The sequence below is a fragment of the Arachis hypogaea genome, chromosome 6, assembly GCF_003086295.3.
Source record: "Arachis hypogaea cultivar Tifrunner chromosome 6, arahy.Tifrunner.gnm2.J5K5, whole genome shotgun sequence".
NCBI lineage: Eukaryota > Viridiplantae > Streptophyta > Magnoliopsida > Fabales > Fabaceae > Arachis > Arachis hypogaea.
Window position 1 is genome coordinate 107,670,451 of NC_092041.1, and position 27,462 is coordinate 107,697,912.

Here is a 27,462-nt window from a genome sequence, read left to right on the forward strand (position 1 = left end):
TTCCAAATCCATCACCATCCAATACAACATTCAAGTGGGTAAAATTTCTATCCTTAACCCTTACTTTCCCACTTGAATATGGGCTACTGGAGACGGATGGTCAACTTAGAGCTCTTTGTGGCATTAAGAGTAAAAGGAAGATGGTTAGTGGCAAGAGTTGTCAACAAAGATTCAATATGGTTGCATGCTCCAAATTGAAGTGCAATGATTGGTGTAGAGCTCAATTGAATGGGTCTAGACGGTTGTTTAGATGTCTCTGTGAGAATTCAGATTGCTTGCCACCCGGTGGGAACAATGGTGATCAACAAGAAGACGGGTGTAAAGGCAAGGTTTGGGACCTAGAATTCATTCCCACAATCAACACCCTTTGGGTCTTGTCACTTGCTTCAACTTGCTCAAAGGCGTTAGGCGCCTAGTTTGGGATCCCAGTAGCCATTGGAATTACAAACATTGGTGGAGATTCCTGGATCAGTACAAGCACAAGCCACCATGACAAGGAGCTCACCACATGTCCAACTTAAGGACTTTAACTAAAAGTGCTTGGTGGGAGACAACCCACCGTGGTATGATCATTCATTTTCATTCTTAGTTATTTTTCGTAGTAGTAGTTTTCTTACTTATTTGATTTTTATTGAGTTCTTACTAATTTTCTGATCACGCAACTATTTTAGAACAGGAACCAGATAATAAAAAAATAAAAAATAAAAAAAAGAGAATGGGAGCACATGACGCGCAAGCGTCGCTAACGCGTACGCGTCATATACATGTGCGTAAAAAAATAAAATTTGACTGAGAGTTGAGCGGGAGTAGCACTGGAAGCATGCTGGAAGCACAAGCCGTATCACGCGTAGGCGTAACCCGCGCGTGCGCGTCGTTTGCACTTTTCGCCTTCCACGTGTGCGCGTCAGTGACACATACGCGTGACCTGGAAAAATATCGTAAATATATGTTTGGGCAGAGAGTTGTGCTGGTTTGGGGCTAGAAGTCTGCTAAACGCACAAAATTGACCACGTGGACGCGTCCCTGACGCATGTGCGTCATTTGCACAAATGTTCATCCATGCGTGCACGTGCATGACACGCACGCGTCGTATGAAAATATTGGTTCCCAAGCCACGCGAACAGCGAGTTGTGCGTGCGCGCGGCTACCGTCGCGCGAATTGCACAAAACCCAGCGCACGCGTACGCGTGCCTGACGCTTACGCATCATTCAGAAAATTTCGCGACCCACGCATACGCGTGCTACACGCGTACGCGTCACCTGCGCTGCACAACTACACTAGTTCGCCGTCCAGTTTTAATTTTCTTTCCCCCTCTCCCAATCCTAATTCTCTCTTGTTCTTTTATCCTTTTTTTTCTTTCATCATAATATTTGTCTTTTTCTATTTTCAGTTCTTCTTTGCTTGAGGACAAGCAAACCTTAAAGTTTGGTGTTGACGCTTCGCTTAAGGATTTTTCTATTTATTCCTATGGCACCAAAAGGGAGGCGAATCATCTTCACTGAGGAGCACAACCTGAAGAATAAAGCGACCACTAGGATAACTAAGGTGGTTGAGTTCCTTTCAATTTTTATTCCTCCCCTCTTTTTCTATGTTATGTTCCGATTTTTTGCAATTTTGCTTTGTTTATTGCATCATCCTTTATTAGTTAGAATCCTAGGACTAGTTTAATTTTCTCTTAATTGTTTTAATTCTGAAAAGATATCTCATGTATTACTCACTGAGCTTGAATTCAAATAAAAAATACAGAAGTGGTGTATTGCATGAGAAATTGAGTTAATCTTAAGAATAGTCTTATTTACTTAAATATGGTGGTATTAATTGTAATTCTGAATGCATGACATGAACAGTGCATATTTAAATTTGAATCAAAGAATGTTGATGTACAAGGAAAAAAATTTAGAGAATTATTATGATTTCCCTGAAATTAATGAAAGTTTAATCCTTGAAGCAAAAAAACACAGCAAAAGAAAAATAAAAGCAAGGTCCAAGACTCTGAGCATCAATGACTAGGGAGGTCAGACATGATTAAAAGCTCAAAGAGTTGTTTCCCAAGTCACATGCTTATGGTGTTATTGTGTAAAGTAATCATTGAGATAAAACATTTAGAGTCAAGATCAATTGCAGAGTACGCCAAAGGCTTTGAGCACCACTGTCTAGGGATAATAATAAAAAAAAATAAAAAAAACAAAAAAATATAAAAATATTTAGAACTTAAAAAGAGTTCTCCAGTTAAGTGCTTGTGGTGTTTCTGTGTCAAGTAAAGCTTGAGACAAAACATTTAAAGTCACGGCTAGGCTCAAGGTGCAAAGCACCAAAGAAAAATTGCTGTGTTCAAGGATTAAATTGAGTTACAAAAGATCAGAGGATTCATAATATTATCCGGACTCTAATTCCAAATGACAGTAACATCCTTCTAATTCAAAGGAGAGTGAGATGCCAAAACTATTCAGGATTGCAGTTGTAAACCCCACTATAAGAAGAGACATGAGCTTAATCAAACTCTCACTCTCATGCAAATTCACATCCTAAGCTTATATTAGTTTTGGTTGCTTAAGGACAAGCAACAATTCAAGTTTGGTGTTGTGATGCGTGAGCATCTTTTCTATCTTTTCCTAGTGATTTTGCATCTAATTTGTTGAGTTTAATAAAGAATTAATTATCTTTTAGCCAATATGGATGCTACTTTGAGTCTTTTGTAATTTTGTTTATTTTAGGTAGCATTCGGCTGGATTTGATGGAGTTTTTGCAGCACAAGAATCAAAGGAGATGGCAGCGAGGAGCGACGCGTATGCGTGACTGACGCATGCGCGTGATTTGGAGCTTTCCATGGTGACGCGTACGCGTGATTTGAAGATTTGCTCAGCGACGTGTACGCGTGACCGACGCGTCCGCGTGACTTGCGAAGAAGACCAGCGACGCGTACGCGTGACTGACGCGTACGCGTGACATACGTCATGTACAAAAAACGCAGAAAAACACTCGGGGCGATTTTTGGGCTGGTTTGACCTAATTTTCAGCCCAGAAAACACATATTAGAAGCTACAGAATGGACAAAACATGTGGTCTCCACCCATCAACTGAAGACCTACTGATTATTCTTATTTAAATTCAAATCTTATTTTTAGGAAAAGATGTTATTTTTAATTTTAAATAATTAGATTTTAAATTTATTAGGATTAGTTATAAAAAGGAATTCCATGAGTTAACTTATCATGCCATCAGATTGGAACTCTGTACATTTTATGGGAATCCTATTTTTCTCTGAACCATGAGCAACTAATCCTCCATTGTTAAGGTTAGGAATTCTGTCTATTTGTATGGATTGATTTTATTACTTTTTCTATTTTAATTCATGTATGGATTCATAATTTAAGAATTGTTTTCGCTCTTTATCTTATGAATTTGGCTGGAACAGAAGTATGGCTCTCTTTCTATTTGAGTTCTTGTAAAACTTGGAAAAGCTCTTTACTTGAACAACAGCTTGAAAATATATTCTCCTAAATTTTAATTATTTGGATTTAACAGGATACGTGACATATAATCCTTTTTATTTTTGGGTAATTAGAGTTTTTGTGGCATATAAACTAGAATTTGATCATGCAGCTTCTAATTGGAATTAATTGACCAAGGAATCGGCAGTTAATGAATTTTAGAGGAGACTAGAAAGGTCTAAGGAATTAGGGTCTAGTCACATATAGTTTGCCATAAATTAAATTCTACATGATTAAAATAGTTAGTAAGAAAATTTAATCCGGAAGAATAGATAACTCTGAAGCATTAACTGTTTCTCCAATATTTTATTTTCAATTTATTTACTTGCGTGCCTGCCTTCTGATATTTTCAAATTAAAACCTTTTGAATATCTCAAAACCCTTTTCTGCTTGCCTGACAAAGTAAATCATTTAACCATTGTTGCTTGATCCATCAATCCTCGTGGGATCGACCCTCACTCACCTGAGGTATTACTTGGTACGACCCGGTGCACTTGCCGGTTAGCTTGTGGTTGTTAAATCACCGCACCACCAACCACACCGTGTTGGTGGGTTTTCAGGTCGGTGTCTCAGAGGCCTAGAGCATCAAACACGTTACGGAACATAATGTTCTAATCGACTCTGGTGTCTACGAGGATTCGCCTGACCAAGCCAATTCCCACTCTTGCTGTGATCACCATAGGGGAGTTTTCCGGTAGGTCATCGAACCATTGGTCCTCTGGTCCGAATGATATTGATGGGACCCTCCTAGAGGAAGGTGCGGGACTAGGCGATGACACAGCCAAGACTTTGGCATCTTTCCTGCATGCCGACTTCAACCTGGGGGCAACGTCTCTCCCATCTACAACGTTCACAATGGTGAGGCCGCGTTCATTGTCCTGCTCGAGTTCCTACCTCGGTTTCACGGCGCGGCTCCTGTCGTCGCCAGATCGGTCACGATCCCGCCTCCTGGGCTCCCTTGTGAGGTGTGAGAACTCTGCCAACTTGCCTTCCTGGATCGCTTGCTCTAGAGCATCCTTCAAATCGAAACAATCTTGGGTCTTGTGGCCGAAGCCCTTGTGGTAGCGCAATAGAGGTTTTTGTTCCCTCCAGTTCTATCCTTGAGTTGTCGGGGCTTCGACAGGATGCCTTTGTCGGCTATCTGCTGGTACACCTCGACGATCGGGGCTGCCAAGGAAGTGTTGTTAGTAAACTTCCCTACCCGGGGAAATGGCTTGAAGGCTTTAGCTGGCCCTCCGTCCTTGGAGTGCTCCTTAGGCCTCTCCCCGTTGTCGGGCTGACGAGCAGGGTTATAGGCGGTCTGCCGCTTGTTGGCTGCCACGACTTGGCTAATCTCCTTATCGTTAATATATTCCATAGCCACATTTTGGATTTCTTGCATCGTCCACACTGGCTTGGTGGTAAGGTATTTCCTAAAATCTTCGTTCAGCAGCCCGTTCGTCAAGCATAAACTAGCCACGGAGTCGGTCAGGCCATCAATCTCCAAGCATTCATCATTGAACCTATCCAGGTAGTTCCTGTTCGGTTCCCCACTTCTCTGCATCACCCCCAGCAAGTTGATCGGGTGCTTAGCTTTAGCAATATGCGTGGTAAACTGAGCTAGGAAGGCGCGGGTTATGTCCGCAAAAGTTGCCACGGAGCCTTGGGGGAAAGCGTTGAACCAGCGGATTTCCGGCCCTGCTAAGGTCACGGGGAAGGAGCGACATCTCACTTCATCACCCACGCCCTCAAGATTCATCCTGGCCTCAAAGGCCGTTAGATGTTCTTGTGGATCTTGGGTGCCGTCATATCTCATGTCCGTTGGCTTATCAAAATGCTTCGGAAGCCGGACCTCGAGAATTGAGTAGTAGAAATGTGTTGCCCCCATGATCACTGGGCGTTGCAGCGTCCTCCTAGGTCTCTCTCTGCTATCCTCTAGGTTTTCCTCTTCAGTGTGCCTCGCTAGAGGTCGGGTGTAAATTATAGGGTCTTGCCGTCTCCTCGGCGCCTCTTTGCTTTCTCCTTGGCTTTCTGGGTCAGACCGGGGGGTCGGTGTGCCTCGAGAGCAGTCTCTTTGGGGACTTCTCCCCCTGGTTTCCCTCCTTAGGGGGAACCGGGACCGATGTTGACTCGGGACAGGCTGGTAGCGCTCTCTACTCGCTAGCTCCCGCTCCAGGTTCTGCACCCTGTGACGCAGCTCCTGCATTATCTGAGGATAGTCGCTCCCCGTCCCACCGAATGGACGCCTTTCCCAGGAGCGGGAGGGAGGCTCCCTTCGCCGAGGGGGAGATCTCGTGCGCTCACGAGAGGAAGCCAAGAAGGCTACCCCACTGGTTCGGGGAACTACTTCCTCCCTTCGTGGCTCGCCTCCATCATCTCATTCCACGAGATCTAACAAGAAGTCCATTCACGCCAAGGTTCCCACAGACGGCGCCAAATGTTCAGTGCTCGGGTACCAAACGGATCGGGTAGACGAATAGGGTGAGTGACGGTGGGAGCCTGGTCTTTGTGGACGGTGAACGAACGGATCTCCCGAGTTGCGGTATAGGAGAGGGGAAAGCTGAACCTCGCGACTTCCCGAGCAGTTGCGTTAGAGAGGGGGAGCCACCTGCAAAAAAGATTCCGACGCCCAAGTTAGAGACCGTACGGATAGCAGTAAAAGTAAAGAGGGTAGTAACCTAACTCGGGGAGGGGTAGGGCCCTCCCCTATATACCTTCTACCTAGGGTGAGTCCCACAAGGGCAGACCCACCTTCCAGGAAGTTTCCTTTTCCCCTAGCTGTCAGATGCTGTGCTGGAAGGGAGGAGGTGCCAGGTCGGCTTCTTGGTCCGGGTTCAGCAACCTGGTTAGGCCGGCTGCCCGGGTCGGGGCGCTATGCCTACTAGGCCATGCCGTTTTTGCTTCCAACTATCTTTTTACTGAAACTATCAAATGTTTAATTTAAAAATATTTTAATTTTCTTTAATTAACTTATTCATTCATATTAATGAATGAATATTTTAGAGATATCAGCTACAATTAAGATATATCTTTTAACATCAGATCAAGTCTAATAGAAAAAATGCTAAGCATTATAAAAAAAAAGTTTTCGTTCATTGTCAATAATCAAAATAATAATGCAACAACAGTTTGTAGAAGAAAACAGAAAAGATTTATGAATCCATGCAAACGACTACTAAAGTTGCAATGTTATAAAGAATAGAAGAAACAATAATTTTTTTGCTGTAACAGATTTAAATTTGAAGGGAAAATGGGCCTTTATTATATAGTTGATAATTTTTAAAAAAATGTATTTTCTTCTTTTGTGATAGCAACAAAACAAAATATTATTTTTAAGATATCAAACTAGAAATTAATTTTAATGCAGTGTTAGTATAAAATAGTTTAATAAAATTATTAATAACTGAATTATTTTGGCCCCCCACCAGGAACCAATCATTAAGCACATAGAAAATAATAATGTAATCACTAATCAAGGTGATGACTAATCTCACTTTGAATGATATTCCAAGTTAGGGATAACGAAGATAAATAATAGATGTTCAGATACAATAGCATATATTACTAAACACTATGTCCACAACTTTTTAACAGATGTGGTCCACAACTCCACATTAATCCGTGAACCAATTTTAGATGCTAAGGCTCCTTCTTTCATCAAAGAAGGAAAATGGTTCAAAGCAGTAGTAACTAGTAACTGTGCCATTCCTCCTCTTTTCATCATTCCTTCTTCCAAGCCCAGCACATGGCATGTCCATAAAAGTTCATTGTGGGAAACCTTATTCAGGAAGCTTACTCTCTTCTTTGTTATAATATTATGCAATAAAATCCTTATTATATATCATACATGACGCATAAGCCTGGTTTGTTAGTTGTGATCGATCCTCTCTTCCCCCTTGCAATTAATTACATACCTATTGCGTGCAAGTACTTTCCGTTTACTTGCTGGCATAAGAATTAACAAAGACGATGGATGGAGCGGGAAAAACGTTTTCTTTTTGCTATACTGTATATAATGTTCCAACAGGCAGTACCAGCGTCTGGCTCCTTCTTTTTATGAAAGTAGAAACAATAAAGAGTACGTATATGCCTACATCAATTATTGAGTGTTCGAAATGATAAGTCTCACACACAAAAATTTTGCCTGTCTTTTTTCTTTATTTTAGAAAATAAACCCCAAGATTTGAATTATTGGAATGATACTTATAACTTATTTACACGAATGGATCATTGTTCTAATGCTGAAAATATCAATTGTTAACTGAAATTTTATAAAAGATTGAGTTTTAAATTTATTTCGGTATGGATTGTAAAACAATTACAAGAACTATTTAGATTATATATGGATCATTAATAGTGTAATTTCTGATTCAAATATCAATAAATTATAATTTTTATTCATGTAATTTAAAATTGATGGTAATTAGTGGCTAAAAGAAGGGGGTTGAATCTTAACTTATTTTTTTATTGAATATTAATATTTGATTTTTCAAAGGATCTTTAGGAGATTTTTCTGCTTTTGTCTCGTGTCGAGTTGAAACACTTTTGTTTTTGTCTCCTAATAAACGTAAACAAAGAAAGAAGGAGAGAAGAAGAAATAACACCACATATATCTTGGTTCAGCTACTAGGTGCATTGTAGCCTACATCCAATCTTCATCACAACAAGGATGAAATTTTACTATATTTTCATAACATTACAAACATCAATTCATTTATAAGAACTATCCATTTCTATTTGAGACAAATCTAGATTCTAATCCCAATCTAAATTTGACTTGGACTCAAACCAAGTTTTCAACAGGAAAGTGCTAACCCAACTTACAAGAGAATCTCTACAGGATCATCAAACACAACAGAAAGATGTACAAAAAAACTCTGAAACATTTATGATTTTTTCTCTAATTTGAGCACTGGCTTTTTCTTCTCACTGACTTTTGCTTACAAACCTATCTTTTCACTGACTTTTTCTTCGTAATCTATCTTTTCACTCCCTTCCAACACTACTCCTTCTTTCTAAATCTCTTATTCTTGCTTCGAACAATAACTTGGAAGGATTGAAGATATATAATATTCTTATTTTTTTTTGTATTTTCAAGTTTAGTCGTCTGTGAATGCACTTATGATAAATCACAACAAGAAGTGAAGGACAAAATCGTGTTAACATACAAGATAACAGCTCTTGCATCTATTTTGGTCGCTAGTACAATTGGTGTTTGTGTCTCAATTGTTGGCAATACCTACCATCAGCCCAGAAAAGGATTTCTTCATTGTAATTAAGGTCTTTGCTGTGGATGTCATCTTAGCCACTGATTTCATCCATGTGTTGTCGGATGCATTCGAAAATCTAACCTCGTCTTGTTTGGACGATCATCCTTAAAAAAAAAATTTTTTCACTAAATTTGTGTCAATATGTATTGCAATGAAAATTCTTATGGCTAATACCTATGCAACCGCATATTTTCAAAAAAAAACATTCTCAAGATGCACAATTAGAGTTGCAGGTGTGGAGGACGAAAAAAGACATGCAATCGATAATGATGTGAATCTTTACTCGCATAGAACACATGACCATACATCTGTGTCTGTTCCCACCATTCCTCGGAACTCCTTCTATATCGAATAATATCATAGATAACTAATGTGATAATATTAACTAATATTTATTAATATTAAGAAAAAAATGGTGTTGTCAACGTGAAATGTAAGTAGCTTTCTTCTCATTTATCAAGAATGTCATCTTTTTTAAATTATAAAACATTGTATATTATGTGATTTTACTATCAGCAATAAAATTGCAAATTTACTCTAATTATTTTTTGTAATAATTATTTAAGAAAATTTTGATTTAGAGGTATTGAAGATGGGAATAGTTATGCATTCCGTAGTAATAGGAATCACTTTGGAGCATCAACAAGTTTACAAACAATAAAACTTTTGGCTGTTACTTTGTCTTTTCATCAATTCTTTGAGGGTATGGGGTTTGAAAGTTGTATAAATCAGGTACTACATTAATTATTAAAAATTAAAAAAATAATTTATTTTATATTTTCATTGAATTTTTTTATTATTTAATTTTTTATTTAAATTAAATTTACATATCTAGAAAAAGATATTAGATCCATTAGCATCGTTATAAAAAATAATAAATAAATTATTTTTATAATAAATTTAATTAAATATCTTTTAAGTTTATTATTTTTTCACCTACTTTAATAAATTATTGATGCATTTAAACTTCATTTTTACCATTTTCTCTACTTATTTTTAATTTAGTTAAATTTAGTTGTTAATTGTTAAAATTTTTTGTACACATCACATGTTAATAGTTAAGTAATTATTGAAAACTTTTATTGCCTAATAAAAGCATAAATTATTTTTAAAAAAAATCAAATTATGTGCACCGAAAAGTTAAAAGAAATAAACACTTTTTTAAAAAATATTTATATTATTTTCCTGATATTTGTATATTGATAAAAATTATTTCAGGCAAGATTTAAAAAGTTGTCGGTTATAATCATGGGATTGTTCTTTTCTCTAATTACACTAATAAAAGTTACAATTGGCATAAGAATCTTTAACGTTTACGATGATAATAGTCCAACGACTCTTATTGTGGAAGGAGTTCTTAACGTAGCTTCAATTGGAATTCTAATATACATGGCACTTGTCTTCTTGCTGCTGATTTTATGATTTCAAAGATGCAGATAAATATTAAACTTTAAATATAAGTAAATATTTTTCTTCTTTTGTAAGTTAGTTTCATGTCTCTTATTGTTAAATGGGCATAAGGCCAATTAAGTTGCGTTATTCTCCCGTTGTCAAATGTAGATTTTAGGTTTATCTTTTTTCTTTCAACAAGTTCTTGCATTTATACATCTTGATTCTTACACAATAAGAATCAAGAAGTAGTATAAATGAAAGTACTTAATGAAGGAAGAAAGATAAATCTAGAAAGATAAACCTAAAACTTATATTTGACAATAGGAGAATAATACAACTTAATTGGCCTTATGCTAATTTAGCAATAAGAGACATAAACCAGCTTCTAAAAGAAGAAAAATATTGGTCCATATTTAAAGTTTACTATTTGTCTGCATCTTTAAACTCATAAAATCAGCACCAAAAAGATCTACAAGTACTATATATATTAAAATTTCTGCTGAAGCTGCATTAAAAACTCCTCTCACAATAAGGGTAGTTAGACTCTTATCATCATAAACATTAAAAATTCTTATACCAATTATAATTTCTAATAGTTTAGTTATAGAAAAGAACAATCCCATAATTATAACCGACTTCCTAAATTTTACTTAAAATAATTTTTATCAATATACAAATATCAGAAAAATAATATAAATATTTTTTAAAAAGTATTTATTTCTTTTAACTTTTCATATTAGGTGCACATAATCTGATTATTTTTTAAATAATTTATGCTTTTTTTTAGGCAATAAAAACTTCAATAATTACTTAACTATTAATAGTTTGTGTACAAAAATTTTTAACAACTAAATCTAACTAAATTTAAAATAAGTAGAAAAAATGATAAAAGTAAAATTTAAATGCATGAATAAAATAGGTAAAAAATAATAAACTTAAAAGATATTTAATTAAATTTATTACAAAAATAATTTATTTATTATTTTTTAAAACGATGCAAATGAGTCTAACTTTTTTTTGGATATATTTAAATCCAACTTAAATAAAAAAATTAAATAATAAATAGATCCAATGAAAATATAAAATAAATTATTTTTTAATTTTTAATAATTAAAGTAGTACCTGAGTTATACAACTTCTAAGTCCTATACTCAACGAATTAATGAAAAGTCAAAGCAGCAACCTAAAATTTTATTGTTTGTGAATTCGTTGATGCTTCCAATGTAATTCCTATATTCCCATCTCCAATAGTTATAAATCAAATTCTTCTTGAATAATTATTACAAAAATAATTAGAGTAGATTTAAAATTGTTGATAGTAAAATTACATAATATAATACAATGTTTTATAATTTTAAAAAAAATAACATTCGTAGATAAATAAGAAAAAAACTATTCTACTTTGGCAACACTATTTTTTTCTTAATATTGATAAATATTGATTAATATTACCACATTAGCTACCTTACCTGTGATATCACTCGATGCCGAAGAATTCCAGAGATGCATAACCATGTGTTCCATAGGAGTGAAGATTCACGTCATTATCGACTGCACGTCTTTTTTTATTCTCCACATCTACAAACCCAGATTATGCATCTTGAAAATGCTCTTTTTAAAAATACGCGGTTGCATAGGCATCAACCATAAGAGTTTTCATTGCAGTGCACATTGACACAAACTTAGTAAAAAGAAAATCTTTCTAAAAATGATCGTCCAAATAAGAAAGTTAGATTTTCGAATGCATCCGACAACACATGAATGAAACCAATGGCTAAGATGACGCCCGCAAAGATCTTAATTATGAAGAAGTCCTTCTCTGAACTGATAGCAAGTATAATTTTGCCAATAAAAGAGAGACAAATTCTAATTGTACTAGCTACCAGAATAGACACAAGCTACTATTTGTATGTTAACGCATTGCTTTGCCCTGCACTTCCTGTGATTTATCACAAGTGCAGTCACAGACAACTAAACTTGAAATATATATTATATATTTTTAAAGGGGTAAGTATGGTTTTGATCTTTAAAGTTTTTCGCCAGAATTGAAATCGTCCCTGGTCTAATTTTTTATTTAAAATCATTCTTAACGTTTTTTTCGTATTAAAATCGTCCTTTTTAATAAAATTTTTTATAAAATTAAAAAAAAGGTATACGAAGGGGGAGGGGAGGGAAGGGGGGGAGGAAGACAGCGCCGACAAAGCTTGGAGCTTCCGTAGCCGTTGCCGTCGCCGAAAGAAAGGAGAAAAAGAAAGGGGGGAGAAACAGGGAGGAGGGGGAGAGAAGGGGTCCTCGTCGCTTGCCGCTCCTCGCTCTTATCGTCACCGCTTCGCCCTCGCACCTCGCCCTCCTCGTCGATCTGTTTCTGCTCCTCCTCCTCGCCCTCGTCGCCGCCTCGCCCTCCTCATCGTCATCGGCTTTCGCTCCGCTGCTCCTCACCACCTCGCCGCTTCTTGCTTCGATCTCTGTTTCTGCTTCTTCTGCTTATTGATTTGTTGAATCTGATTTGATTTGTTGAATCATTGTTGGCTTTGTTCTTGTTGAATCTGATTTGATTTCTGAATTGTTGTTGGTTTTGTTGAATCTGATTTTTTTTATTGTATTTTTAATTTGTTAATGGAAGAAGTTGCTGTTGTTTGGTGTTTTTAGCGTTGGTATTGGTGGTGGTGTTTGTGTTGTTGGTGGTGGTGGTTGTGTTAGTTTTGGTGTTGGTGTTGATGTTGGTGTTGATGTTGGTGTTCGTGGTGGTGGTGGTGGTGGTGCTGGTTGTGGCAGTGGTGTTGGTGGTGGTGGACGAGGTAATTGTGTTGGTAGTGGTGAAGGTATTTCTGTCCAAAAAAATTAAAAGGACGATTTTAATATGAAAAAAACGTTAAAGACGATTTTAAATCGAAAATTAGATGAAGAACGATTTTTATTCTGGCGAAAAACTTTAAGGACCAAAATCATAGTTACCCCTTTTTTAAATAATAAATAACAGGTCATTAAGATTAAGTAGGTCATTGTTCTAACAAATGTTTTTAGATATCAAAACCAAAGCTATAAATATTTGATGTATGAATCTATTTTTTCACTCACTTCTAAAACTACTACTTCTTCTTAGTCTATCTTGTCACTCACTTCTAACACTATTCTTTCCTAAATCTCTTATTATTGTTTTTAACATGAAAAGATTGAAACTTCTAACACTATTCTTTCCTAAATCTCTTATTATTGTTTTTAACATGAAAAGATTGAAGCCATGTGGTATTCTTATCTTTTAAAATAATTTTCATATTTTTTATATGTTAAAATAATATTTTTTATTGATTATTTGAATGACAATTTCATTTAAATCGTGTATCTTGTCAATTATATTTTATTTAAAATGATTAATTTATACAAAATATAACCCTTTAAATAAAGATATAAAAAAATATATTATATGTTAACATATGTATAATTAAATTCTTTAAACAATATAAAAAAAATAATTTTATATTTTTCATTCAATTAAAAATTTATCTTTTTACAATATTTATGACATAAAAAACAAGTATTTAATAAACTTTAATTGAGTGAGAAATATAAAATTACTTTTTTTATTTTTTTATATTCTTTAAAAAATTTAGTTATACACGTATTAATATATAATATTTTTTATATTTTTATTTAAAAGTGTTATATTTTGTATAAATTAATTATTTTAAATTAAATATAATTAACAAGATACATCATTTATATGAAATAGTAGTTCAAGTAATCAATAAAAAAAATATCTTACCAATATTTTTCAAAAATAAGAATATCATGTGACTTCGATCCTTCCATGTTAGAAACAAGAATAAGAGATTTACGAAGAAGGAGTAGTGTTAGAAGTGAGTGAAAAAATAGTCTACGAAAAAAGAACAGTGCTAGAAGTGAGTGAAAAGATAGACTCATGCATCGATATTTATAGCTTTAGTTTTGATACCTAAAAATATTTGTTGAAACAATGACCTACCTAATCTTAATGACCTATTGTTTATTATTTAAAAGAAATATAAATGTATAATATATATTTTTTTAAGAGTTAAATATCAAAGTAGTCTTGAACTTACACTCGAGCCTTAAAGAAATTGTCCTCTGAAACTCATAGTAGCTCTTAAAATAATTTTTATCCATCCTTACCATTGTAGAGGACTTGAAACGACGTCGTTTTGTATTTAGTAAAAAAAAAACCAATCACCTCATCTGCTAGCATCATTTCAGATTCACAGAGAAGCGGATTCAACATTTGCTTGAGCTGTTAGAAATAACGCAAAAGAACAATGAAGCTAGGATCACTAAAATTAATCGGACGTAAGCAGAGACGTAGATGAACACTACAACAAATCATATTTTAGTGGCGAATATCACTTATTAAGTGTTCGTAGAGCAGACTTCTGTAGGGCTAGTTGTTTTTTGATATCATGAAAAACAGAGTGAAAATATAATATCATGAAAAACAGTGAAAATCTAAGTAAATTGACACATAATAGGATTGCGTTATGTGCTACCTCTTGGCGTTCTACAAAGCCTGTGCTGTCCAAATCATAGAGCCTAAATGAAACTGCAAGAGAATGCAAAACCTAACATATGAGTTTCACAATCGAAATCTACTTTATTCCGAAAAGGGGTTAGGATTCAATCTTCAACTTACAATCAATCTTGTCTTCCAGTGGTGCATTTGGGTGGAAGACATTGACAGATCGAACAAAGTCATCAAACTCAATTACTCCCTTCCTCTTAACATCAAATAGATCAAAGATCTGCATGCAGTATAATTCTAATGTCAAAAGGACATTCAGTTAACTGAAATGACTAATGCTTGGAGATAACATGACAAACAATGAAATTTATTACTAAGTAGCAATTAGGGAAGACTCAAAAAACACTGATTTCTATATGAAAATTTAAATATGGAGATGCATGTGCCTTTATATCTAAAAGAATACTGACCTCTAACTAAATGTGTCATCATGAGTATTTATGTTTCAGGTTATTAAAGGGATTAAGAAATTGAGTTTCTTCCGAAAGTATATGGCGATAGAACAATGTCTTTAGTAACCTATTTGCATTGCAAATCATCGATTTAACAAATTACATTTGTGATGCTAGATACGCATTCACTCATGCATGCAAGAAACCTTAAAAATGAAGGCCTTATTCGTATAATCGTATGTATAGTACCCGATTGGCAAAGAGATTCTCCTTTCTCCTATTCTCGAAGATTGCCAATTGAAATTCTTCCTGCAAAGAAAGAACACTGTAATCAAAGAACAGACTATGAAATGAATGTGAAGAACAAATAGAAATAAAAAATATTGGTAATTGTATAAGCAATTCATCATGATACTGTGTGACAGATTCTATTTAAGAAAATGAAAAAGACAAAAAACAATGTAGTATATTGTTGATCATTCATATCAAAGAAATAAAAAAAGCACACCAAATATCTCATAATAAAATGAACATCACAAAATAGATGCCATAAATACAACTATGTTTGAGACTAGGAGGAAAACGCATTTGCTATATGGTACCTTGCTTATTAGATCATCATCAACAACCGAACTGCTTATGCTCTTAAATAGCTCAAAAAGAGCTTCAACCTCACTGACAGTGACTGCGAAACCAAAATTTGCTGTAAGTTTAAACTACTAAACTGGCATGAAGGCTTGAGAAATAGAGATAGAGCCAATTCCATAACAAATATAAAACAAGATGATTCTGTTTTTCAATAACTAATAGCCCAGAACACCGGTAAAGCATATGAACCAACCAATTGGAATTGAAATTTGGAGAGGGAAAAAATTTAAACGAAAAATAAGGAAGAAAACTATAACTAAGTCAGCAATATTTTTTAGTACATGTTGAGCACACAGGAAAGACTCTCATTTTTTTATATTTATTATTTATCTTGTAATAAGCTCTATTCCTATGATGTTGAGTTGTTTTTTTTAAATGATAATATATATGAACAAAGTCTAAAACTAATGGATATATTAAAGTATTTGTAATATATTAAGGGGTATGTCTAAAATGAGCACAATCATTATATGCTTATTGGATACGTCACATTTATATAGACCATTAGATTTGATTAAATAAAAATCAAAGGCTAATATGAAAGAAGAGCATTGATGAACTCTAATAAATACAGAATATCTTAGTACATAAATAAATATTTTAAATGACAATACTTTAAATGGTAACAAAAATTTTTATTCTTAAATAATTAAATATAAAATATATAAATATAAAAATATGAATATTCTTTATTCAATAAAATTAATTATTGTGCAAGAAATTTTTATAATATTAAAAAATCTTATTAAAATAAAATTTTAAACGATAACATAAAAATATAAAATAATTAAAATTTTATTTTATATTACTTGACAAATAATTAGATTATTATATTCAAAATTTATTACTTAACTAATTTTGTTAAAGATATTATTATATAAAATAATTTTTCATCAAAATATTTTAAAAATATAATTTATTTAAAATATTATATATAATACATGAAAATATTAACTTTTTTATTTTTTTAATTTTTAAAAAAAAATAATATAGTTCTAAAAACATGCCTAGCATATTATATATTTACTTATATTAGTAAGATCTAAACTAATCAAGCTTACGAAATTAAAAATATAAAACATATAAATACAAAAAAAATAAAAATATTTTAAAAATATTATGACATTTGTAAGACATAAACTAAACATATAGGTCTTACTTATATTAGTATGACCTAAACTAATCAAGCTTACGTAATTAAAAATATAAAACATATAAATACAAAAAAAATAAAATAAAAGTATTTTGAAAATATTATGACATTTGTACACTTTTCGTATATATATATATATATATATATATATATATATATATATATATATATATATATATATATATATATATATATATATATAGTAAATTCTACTCTATTTTTTATATTTTAACATGTAAATTACCCTTTATGACATATCATTTTTTAATTGGTTATTATGTTAACTATGATTAAGTTATTTTGTAATTAAAAAATTATTTAAAATACTAAAAACTGAATATTTACTCTCTGTAACTTTGTTATTTCTCTCTCTGATTGCTCTGTTGTGTTGATTTCAATTTGTAATGGATCTATGATTAGTTAAAGAGAATGTATTTAGTCATGCTGCTATTTTGTAGTTGTCTTTTACTCTTTAGTTCACATAATTTCGTGTCACATATAAATTTTTTATTATCAGGATGCATTAATCTATGATTTAAGGTTGTGATAACTATTGCATATATTAAAGTGATGCTTGAATTAGATATGCATTTAATCCATCCGTATATTAGAATTTAAATTGGACTATATCAATTAGTTCAAAGTCGTACACAAGATCCGTTGCATTAGATATTCAAAGGATACTTGCATCTTTACTCTCCGTCTTGCTTCGAGTTACGGTGTGCTTTCAACGCGCTTTGAGTGATGAAGAAACAGTAGAAGGGAGGAAATATATTTCACTCAACACAGAAAGTGTTTTTCAATGGAAGGGTGGAACAAATTTAAGTAATAATGATTTGGTAAAAGAATATATATTTATTTTTTAATATTTACAAAAATTATATAATTATCTATCTTAAAAAAATATTTAATTATAAGATGGTCCTACTTTAGTTAAGATGTTAATTTTCATTGAGTTAAATTAACTCAAATTAAAATTAAACATCTAATTAAATGTGTCACGTCATAGAGGCTAATTTACATGTTGTTTTAGAGAAAGTTTAGTAAAATTCACCTATATATATAAATTTGGTCGAGTTAGAGAATAAAAAATTTAACTAAAACAATAAAAAAATACTTGAAAATAATAAAAATAAAAAATATCTTATTTATAAATATATAATTTTAAATATTATATATATATGAAACTTTAAATGTTAATTTTAATAAATAAAAAATATTTATTTTTTATATTTGTTACACTTGCTTCATTGCGCTACGGTTTTAAATAAGCTTTCTTTTAAAACTTTGGCTCATTAGTAGTTAATATTTTTCGAAAATTCTAATTCATGTATTAGGAAATTCATGGTAGTTGTAGTCACTTTGATTTTTGGTATTTTGTTAGAATATGGCATGTGATTAAACATTTTTTTGTGACAACTTTATAAAGGTTAGATTAATTGATTTAAAATTATTAGTCATTATCTAAATTTTTTAAAATTATTTATGAATTTTGTAAGATTTTAATACGAAGATTTAAAAAAATAATAGATTGGTGAACAAAATGTAGATATATCTCTCACAAGTCAATATTACCTCAAAAGTTACGTCAATCTCTATATCTCAATGTCAAGCTACGTCAGCAAAGTCAGGTGGAGCATCCGCTAAATCATCAGCAAAGCATGTCAAGCTACGTCAATAAGGCAAGTGGAGCATCCGGTAGATCATCATCAGGACCATCAGCAAAGCCAGGTGGACCATCAGCAGGACTATCAACACCATCAGCAAAACCATCCGAACCATCAGAATTGTCATCACTCGCTGGGGGAAGACTGGAAGGGATGATGACAGCAGCCTCCACTCAGACTGGAAGAGGGGGGTATGAGACCGATCGAGATACAACTGTAAATCTAACCCCCGCAAGAAAGAGCTCATAGTCATCAGCTACAAAGTCCCCAAAGTCAAGGTGGAAAAACCTCAGTTGAACCAGCAAATCCCGTAGGGAAATTTACTGAGTAGAGAAATGACAATCCTAGTCTGCTCTACAGTCGTATGGACACGAAAACAACGAAAAGAACCCGATACACCCCTCCTTCGTAGCGTAAATCACGAGTCGGAATTTTCAAATGTGTCCAATCAGCCATAATGTCTAACAAAAGATAGATAAATATTAGTGCATAAGAATTCATGCACAATACTATTTGTTGATCTATGAAAAACTAATATCAGTAGATTTTAACACTAATATCAAAACAAATAACCTTAATCACAATACTAGTATTAAAATAGATCAAGTAAATTAATAAATTTTTAGTAAAATTTATATTTATATTAATATTAATAATGGTATGTAATTAAAATATGATTGATTTGAAAAATAGATATTTATTTATACTATATAATTAATATTTGTCACAAAGAATATTAAGAAGCACAATGACTGAGAAGACGCAGATTGTGCTTCTTAATATTCTTTATGACAAATATTAATTATATAGTATAAATAAATATCTATTTTTCAAATCAATTATATTTTAATTATATACCATTATTAATATTAATATAAATATAAATTTTACTAAAAATTTATTAATTTACTTGATCTATTTCCATGCTAGTATTGTAATTAAGGTTATTTGTTTTGATATTAGTATTAAAATCTACTAATATTAATTTTTCTTAGATCAACAAATAGTATTGTGCATGAATTCTTCTGCACTAATATTTATCTATCTTTTGTTAGACATTATGGCTGATTGGACACATTTGCAGATTCTGACTCGTGATTTACGCTACGAAAGAGGGGTGTATCGGTCTCTTTTCGTTGTTTTCGTCGATACTGACTGTAGAGCAGGCTAGGATTGTCATTTCTCTGCTCATGGGAATTTTCCTACCGGATTTGAAGGCTCGACTGAGGTTTTTCCACCTTGACTTTGGGGACTTTGTAGCTGATAACTATGAGCTCTTTTTTGCGGGGGTCTTAGATTTACAGTTGTATCTCGACCAGCTTCATGCCCCCCTCTTCCAGTCCCAGAGGAGGCTGCTGTCATCATCCCTTCCAGTCCTCCCCCAACGAGTGATGACAACTCTGATGGTTCGGATCGCTTTGCTGATGGTCTTGGTTTTGCTGATGGTCCTATGGTCCTGCTGATGGTCCTGATGATGATCTACCGGATGCTCCACCTGACTTTGTTGACGTAGCTTGACATGCTTTGCTGAAAGTACTGCTGATGATCCTGATGATGATCTACTGGATGCTCCATCTGGCTTTGCTGACGTAGCTTGACATTGAGATGTAGGGATTTACGTAACTTTTGACATTGAGATGTAGAGATTTTTAATGTAGAGATTTTTGACATTAAGATGTAAAGATTTTTGAGGTGATATTGACTAGTGAGAGATATATTTACACTTTGTTCACCAATCTATTATTTTTTTTAATCTTCGTATTAAAACCTTACAAAATTTATAAATAATTTTAAAATTTAGACAATGACCAATAATTTTAAATCAATTAATCTAATCTTTATAAAGTTGTCACAAAAAAAATGTTTGATCACATGCCATGTTCTAACAAAATACCAAAAATCAAAGTGACTACAACTACCCATAAATTTCTTAATACATGAATTAGAATTCCCGGAAAATATTAACTACTAATGAGCCAAAGTTTTAAAAAAAAAGCTTATTTAAAACCGCAGCGCAATGGAGCAAGTGTAACAAATATAAAAAATAAATATTTTTTATTTATTAAAATTAACATTTAAAGTTTCATATATATAATATTTAAAATTATATATTTATAATAAAATTATTTTTTATTTTTATTATTTTCAAGTATTTTTTTATTGTTTTAGTTAAATTTTTTATTCTTTAACTCGACCAAATATATATATATATATAGGTGAATTTTACCAAATCTCCTCTAAAACAATATATAAAGAGAAAATGCCACTCCCCTCTCCTGCGAGATGCTAAAATATCACTCCACTCTCCTCTATTTTATAAATGTACATTTTCCTCCCTTCTAACTTTTAAAAAACCTCCTCTTTAATCCATTTTAAATTTTTTGTGTTAATAATGTTAACTTTATCCATTTTTTATGAAAAAATATTATTTTTTGAAAAAATATTCATTAACAAAAATTTTATTTTTTATCATTAAATTTTGCTTACCAAAATATCCTTTAATAAATTATTCTTTTATTAATTAAATTGTATTTTTAACGAAATATTTTCAAAAAAATTAATAATTAAATTATTTTTTTCTAAGATACCTATTTTTCAATAATTTTTTAATTATTAAATTGTAATTTTACTAAAATTTTTGTTAACAATTATTTTTATATTTACTATTAATTTTTTTATATTAATATATATTATTTTAATATTAAATAAAAAAATCTTACCACTGGTAATATGTATAACAATTAATATTTATTGATATTGAAAAATAATCTTACTAAAAATTTTTATTTAATGTTAAAATAATATATAGATATCGAAAAATTAATAGTAAAATATAAACAAATTGTTAACAAAAATTTTGGTAAAATTATAATTTAATAATTAAAAAATTATTAAAGGGTATTTTAAAAAATAACATAATTATTAAATTTTTTAAAAATACAATTTAATCAATAAAAAAATAATTTATTAAAGAATATTTTATTAAGATAAATTTAATAATAAAAAATAAAATTTTTGCTAATGAATATTTTTTTAAAAAATAATTTTTTTCTTAAAAAATGGATAAAGTTAACATTAGTTAACACAAAAAGTTTAAAATGGATTAAAAATGAGGTTTTTTAAAAGTTAGAAGGGAGGGAAATGTACATTTATAAAATAGAGGGGAGGGGAGTGTCATTTTAGCATCTCACAGGGGAGGGGAGTGGAATTTTCTCATATATAAATTAGCTTCTATGACGTGACACATTTAATTAGATGTTTAATTTTAATTTGAGTTAATTTAACTCAATGAGAATTAACATCTTAACTAAAGTAGGACCATCTTATAATTAAATATTTTTTTAAGATAAATAATTATATAATTTTTGTAAATATTAAAAAATAAATATATATTCTTTTGCCAAATCATTATTACTTAAATTCGTTCCACCCTTCCATTGAAAAACACCTTCTATGTTGAGTGAAATATATTTCCTCCCTTCCATTATTTTTTCATCACTCAAAGTGCGTTGAAAGCACATTGTAACTCGAAGCAGGACGAAGAGTAAAGATGCAAATATCCTTTGAATATCTAATGTAACGGATCTTGTGTACGATCCAATGAGCCATAACCATTCCAAAGAACGTCTTTGAACTAATTGATATAGTCTAATTTAAATTCTAATAGACGGATTAAATGTATATCTAATTCAAGCATCACTATAATATATGCAATAGTTATCACAACCCTAAATCATAGATTAATGCATCCTGATAATAAAAAATTTATATGTGACAGGAAATCTTGTGAACTAAAGAGTAAAAGACAATTACAAAATAGCAGTACGATCAAATACACTCTCTTTAACTAATAGCAGATCCATTACAAATTGAAATCAACACAGAAGAGCAATCAGAGAGAGAAATAACAAAGTTACAGAGAGTAAATATTCAGTTTTTAGTATTTTATCAAATTATACATTTATTTTTTTAAATAATTTTTTAATTACAAAATAACTTAATCATAGTTAACATAATAACCAATTAAAAAGTGATATGTCATAAAGGGTAATTTACATGTTAAAATATAAAAAATAGAGTAGAATTTACATGTCCAAAATACTTTTATTTTATTTTTTTGTATTTATATGTTTTATATTTTTAATTACATAAGCTTGATTAGTTTAGGTCATACTAATATAACAAATATCATAATATATCCAAAATACTTTTATTTTTTTTGTATTTATATGTTTTATATTTTTAATTACGTAAGTTTGATTAGTTTAGATCTTACTAATATAAGTAAATATGTAATATGATAGGCATGTTTTTAGAATTATATTATTTTTTTAAAAAAATTAAAAAAAATAAAAAAGTTAATATTTTCATGTATTATCTAATATTTTAAATAAACTATATTTTTAAAATATTTTGATGAAAAATTATTTTATATAATAATATCTTTAACAAAATTAGTTAATTAATAAATTTTGAATATAATAATCTAATTATTTGTCAAGTAATATAAAATAAAATTTTAATTATTTTATATTTTTATGTTACAGTTTAAAATTTTATTTTAATAAGATTTTTTAATATTATAAAAATTTCTTGCACAATAATTAATCTTATTGAATAAAGAATATTTATATTTTTGTATTTATATATTTTATATTTAATTATTTAAGAATAAAAGATTCTGTTATCATTTAAAGTATTGTGTATTAAAGTATTGTCATTTAAAATATTTATTTATGTACTAGAATATTCTGTATTTATTAGAATTCATCAATGCTTTTCTTCCATATTAACCTCTGATTTTCATCTAATCAAATCTAATGGTTTATATAAATGTGGCGTATCCAATAAACACATAATGGTTGTGTTCCTTTTAGACATACCCTATATTAAGGTATTTAACAAAACTAGAAGAAGTCACCACCAACTTTATAAATTAAAATAGTCTCAATTTCACTATGCACCTTATAAATAATATCCTTTATGTTCATATATCACTCCCACAAGGCCAACCGAACATTAAGTCATGATATATGTGAATATACATCATGTATATTTTTTAATTGCTCTACCATATCATCATATGTTATGTTTTTCTTTGTATACAAGAATTTTTCTGTAGGATAAAAAATTGTTTGTACTCATCTAGGCACTAAGTTAATTGCTGTTATCTCTTAAACTATAAGATCTTTAGCTAGTGAATAGTGATGAGTTAGAAACACAAAAGAACATGATGAATATAGCAAAAAAAGAGAGCATAGATGGTGACTTTTGTAAAACTCTTGAATCTAAACATATAATAATGATACAGGTAGACATCACAGTACAAAGGGAAAGGAATATATAGAGCAGAGGCACCTTGAGATACACCAAATATCTGAAGACACATACAGCTACCGTAGTTTTGCGGATTGGAGGTGAAACAAGAAGAGTAGCAAGTTGTATATACCATATACAGCGCAATAGATCCATGGTTGAAGTCTGTATAACTTTCTTCTTCATTTACCTGAACCAAAAATAAACAAACAAACAAACAAATAAATAAATCTAAGAGCGGTAACTAGGGATAAATTAAAACTGGAGTTACACTCAAAGGGAAGACAGTGAAAAGAAGAAGATCGAACTTATGCACAAATATGTATTGAAACCTCAGATCCAAATCAGGAGTGCAGATCAGAAAATAATAAATAATTATTTTTAGCTGAAAGAGATAATAGAAACTTAACCTTGCAGAAGTTAGTAAAGTGAGACTCCGATCCCGTGAGCCAGATCTGAGAGACGGAGTAGCGGCTGCTTCATCCGAAAGAAGGATCGGAGATGAATATGATCCTCATGAATCACAGAAAAACTTAAACCACAGACGTTTTTGGTTATTTACTATTTAGAAAAACTTAAAAGTGGTGACAGGATGGATTGTAAATAACTTGATGCCATAGAAAACACATGCAGCTATTCTTAATCTTTTCAACCTAGCAAGTAGAAGAGGCTAAAAATATTTTATCTGTGATTTGGTTTATATGAAAAATTTCAGAAGGAGAAGGGAAAGTGAAAGGGGAATTGGGGATGGGTTGGAGAAGGGGAAGTCGAAGGAAAAGGGAAAAAGCCTCAGATTGGGGAAGGAGAAGAGGAAGGAAAAGGGAAAGAAGAACTGGGGATGGGAAGGGAAAGGGAATGGTTTACATTATTTGAGTTTGATTCAATTATTCACATCTATTTATATTGTAAACCATAACTTTGACAAAAATAAAAAAGGGTATATGCTGGTGCCTGGTGGAGTGGTGTTAGACAGTGAAATACAGTGGCGAGGAGAACTGTATTGGTGGTGGCAGCTGAAGAAAGTACTGAATTGGTTCACAACATGAACCAATCGTTAAGCACATAGAGAAGTTTGTTTGAAGAAGGACAAAACAGATGTGGTCCACAACTCCACATTAATCCGTGAACCAATTTTAGATGCTAAGCCTCCTCCTTTCATCAAAGAAGGAAAATGGTTCAAAGCAATAGTGACTAGTAACTGTGCCATTCCTCTTTAATAGAAACTTGAATAGAAAAAATAAACAAAATCGTTTTCAGACAAGGAAAATTGTGCAAAGTTATTGTTGACCTTGATAAAATAATAGAAACATGAGTTTTTTTTTTTTAACCGAGTTTTAAAGAAGTATATAGAAAAGTCGTTTTGCTTCTCCAAAAGTAACGAAAAAGCACATTGCATCAATTAAATAGTACTAAAAGTTAAACTATAACTCAATTAAATAAAAAGAAAGAATACTTTCATACTAGAAATAATATCTATAAACGGATAAAAAAGAAGTACATATGAATTATAAAGTACCATTGAGGTATTTCTTGTTATGAGATTTTTTTCGGTATGCCCAGTCATAACATTTGTAGCAATAGACTTTACCTACAACCTAAACGACCAGCTGGTGATGGGGTGGTGGTGATATACAACTGGTGGAGGAGGAGAATTGTAGTAGTAAGGTGGAGATTTCACTGGTGGTGGTAGAGACTTGTAGTAATAAGGTGGATGAGGCACAGGAGATGGGGGAGGAGGTGATTTATAGTAGTAAGGTGGAGGAGGAGATGGTGAAGGGGGTGGTGGAGATTTGATATATGTAGGCATATACGTTTTTACTTTCATAAAATGATCTGTCATGGGCTCTTTTTTATGAGTTAAACCCCAAAGTAGTTCCTTACTAATTGCACTATTTATGTCCCCGACTTTGTAAAAATTGCACCAAGGTCATCCCTAGCCACATCTCCGGGCAAATTAATGAACGCCGGCAGTGACCTGACACTGAGAAGTCATGCTGGCGTAGATAACGGCAAGCTGAGGTGGCAATTGAAACTGTTTGACCCAATGTGGTCCCTATGCCTAGTTTTAATCCCAATTTCTAGCATGGCATCGTCACCTTCGTGTGATTGTGTATATGATCATTTATGTTCAACAACTACATGGATACGCAATATCATCAATTCACTTGCTAACTCTGTATGCACTTAACATATAACACCAAACAAGGAATGAATTCTAAAATTTCAGTTCAATTTGGTGTTAAGCAAGAACATTCACCAAGTGTATAACCAAAATTCAATCTCAATCATCATAAAAACTTATAGAAAACTGCACAATATGAGTTACAATGCCTAATGAAAATAAAATTTGAAGCCTATGATGATCAGACATAAGATTTAACTTTCAGGCAATTTATCAGACATAAGATTCATAAACAACAATTTCAATTTAATGTAAGCATCAATCAACCCAAAAATTTCAACCAGCCAATACACATTCAGTCCAGAAACACAAATAATCAACTATCCTAAGGGCTTGTTTGGGTGAGTTTTTAAGAAAATATCTTTTTTTCAAAGATCTTATAGAGAAGTAAAAGTAATTTTATGGTTGGATATCTCATCTAAAAAGGTTTTTTTATCTATCAATTATGTTTGGGTGTAACAATATAAAAGTACTTTTTTGTTTATTTATTATATGAAAAATATTTTTTAAGGAAAAAAGATTTTTTAAAAAAAGATGTAAATTATAACTTTTCAAGAAAGATCTTTTTTTATTTTACTAGTACTTTTACTTTTACTACTAGAAATTTGCCAAACATGTTAAAAAATAAAAAAAGATCTTTTTTATTGAAAAAAGATCTATTTTTAACAAAATAATGGCGTCCAAACATGCACTAAGTCTAACAAGATCAATAAAAACAGAATCAAAAGGCACTGAAATAAAAAAATAATTAGAAAAAAAAAGAAACAGACACAGAGAATGAAATGGAACCTGCGTTGAGGAGTGAAAAAAGAAGATAGCGTAAGGAGCGGAGGTAGTGTCGTAGCGGCACAGAGTTTCTCCGCCGCTGGTGGTTTTCATCGGAACTGGAAGATGCAGACAGAGGTGACGCCACGAACAGGGGTGTTGCGTACAGGAGGAAAGAAATGAAGAAATAGGGAAGAAAGAAAAGGAAGAAGGGAGGAGGGAGGGTTAGCGACGGTGGTCGCCGGCGGTAGGGATGGACGGACGGACGGAAGGTTGGTGTGGAGGTCTGCGGGCTGGGCTGGGTTTCAGAGAAGAAGAGAAGAAAGAAAGAAGGTTGGGCGGGCGTGACTTCTCAGTGACAGGTCACTGCCGGCGTTCATTAATTTGCACAGAAATGTGACTAGAGACGATCTTGGTGCAATTTTTACAAAATTGGAGACATAAATGGTACAATTGGTAAATCAAGGACTAAATTAGTGCAAATAGTGAATTTCAGAGACTACTTTAGAATTTAACTCCCTTTTTATTTATGTCAGATGCACTCACAAAAAACAAAACTTGGAAGTACACGTTCAATGCAAAAGATTAAGAGTACTTTATTAGCTTATAATAAATATGATGCCTACTTTATTAAAAAAGATAAAAAAAATAATATTT

At 31.9% G+C, this 27,462-nt stretch overlaps 1 protein-coding gene and 1 pseudogene across 2 annotated transcripts; one reads left to right on the plus strand and one right to left on the minus strand.

Moving 5' to 3' along the window:
• Window positions 1–7,318: 7,318 nt before the first annotated feature.
• On the plus strand, window positions 7,319–9,104 carry LOC112805893 (zinc transporter 1-like; annotated as a pseudogene).
• Window positions 9,105–11,898: 2,794 nt separating this feature from the next.
• LOC112697437 (calcineurin B-like protein 1) lies at window positions 11,899–25,047 on the minus strand. 2 transcript variants are annotated; one of them, XM_072197553.1, is made up of 8 exons: window positions 24,269–25,047; window positions 23,901–24,048; window positions 15,677–15,759; window positions 15,324–15,383; window positions 14,794–14,902; window positions 14,651–14,703; window positions 14,341–14,397; window positions 11,899–12,961 (listed from the first exon to the last, which is right to left on the minus strand). In XM_072197553.1, exons 2-8 carry the CDS (start codon window positions 23,992–23,994, stop codon window positions 12,830–12,832), a joined length of 588 nt encoding a protein of 195 aa, XP_072053654.1. In that variant the 5' UTR covers window positions 23,995–24,048; window positions 24,269–25,047; the 3' UTR covers window positions 11,899–12,829. The 2 variants fall into 2 exon arrangements, with proteins under 2 accessions (XP_072053654.1, XP_025606398.2); XM_025750613.3 differs by having other exon boundaries at window positions 12,613–12,961; window positions 14,283–14,397.
• Window positions 25,048–27,462: the final 2,415 nt, after the last annotated feature.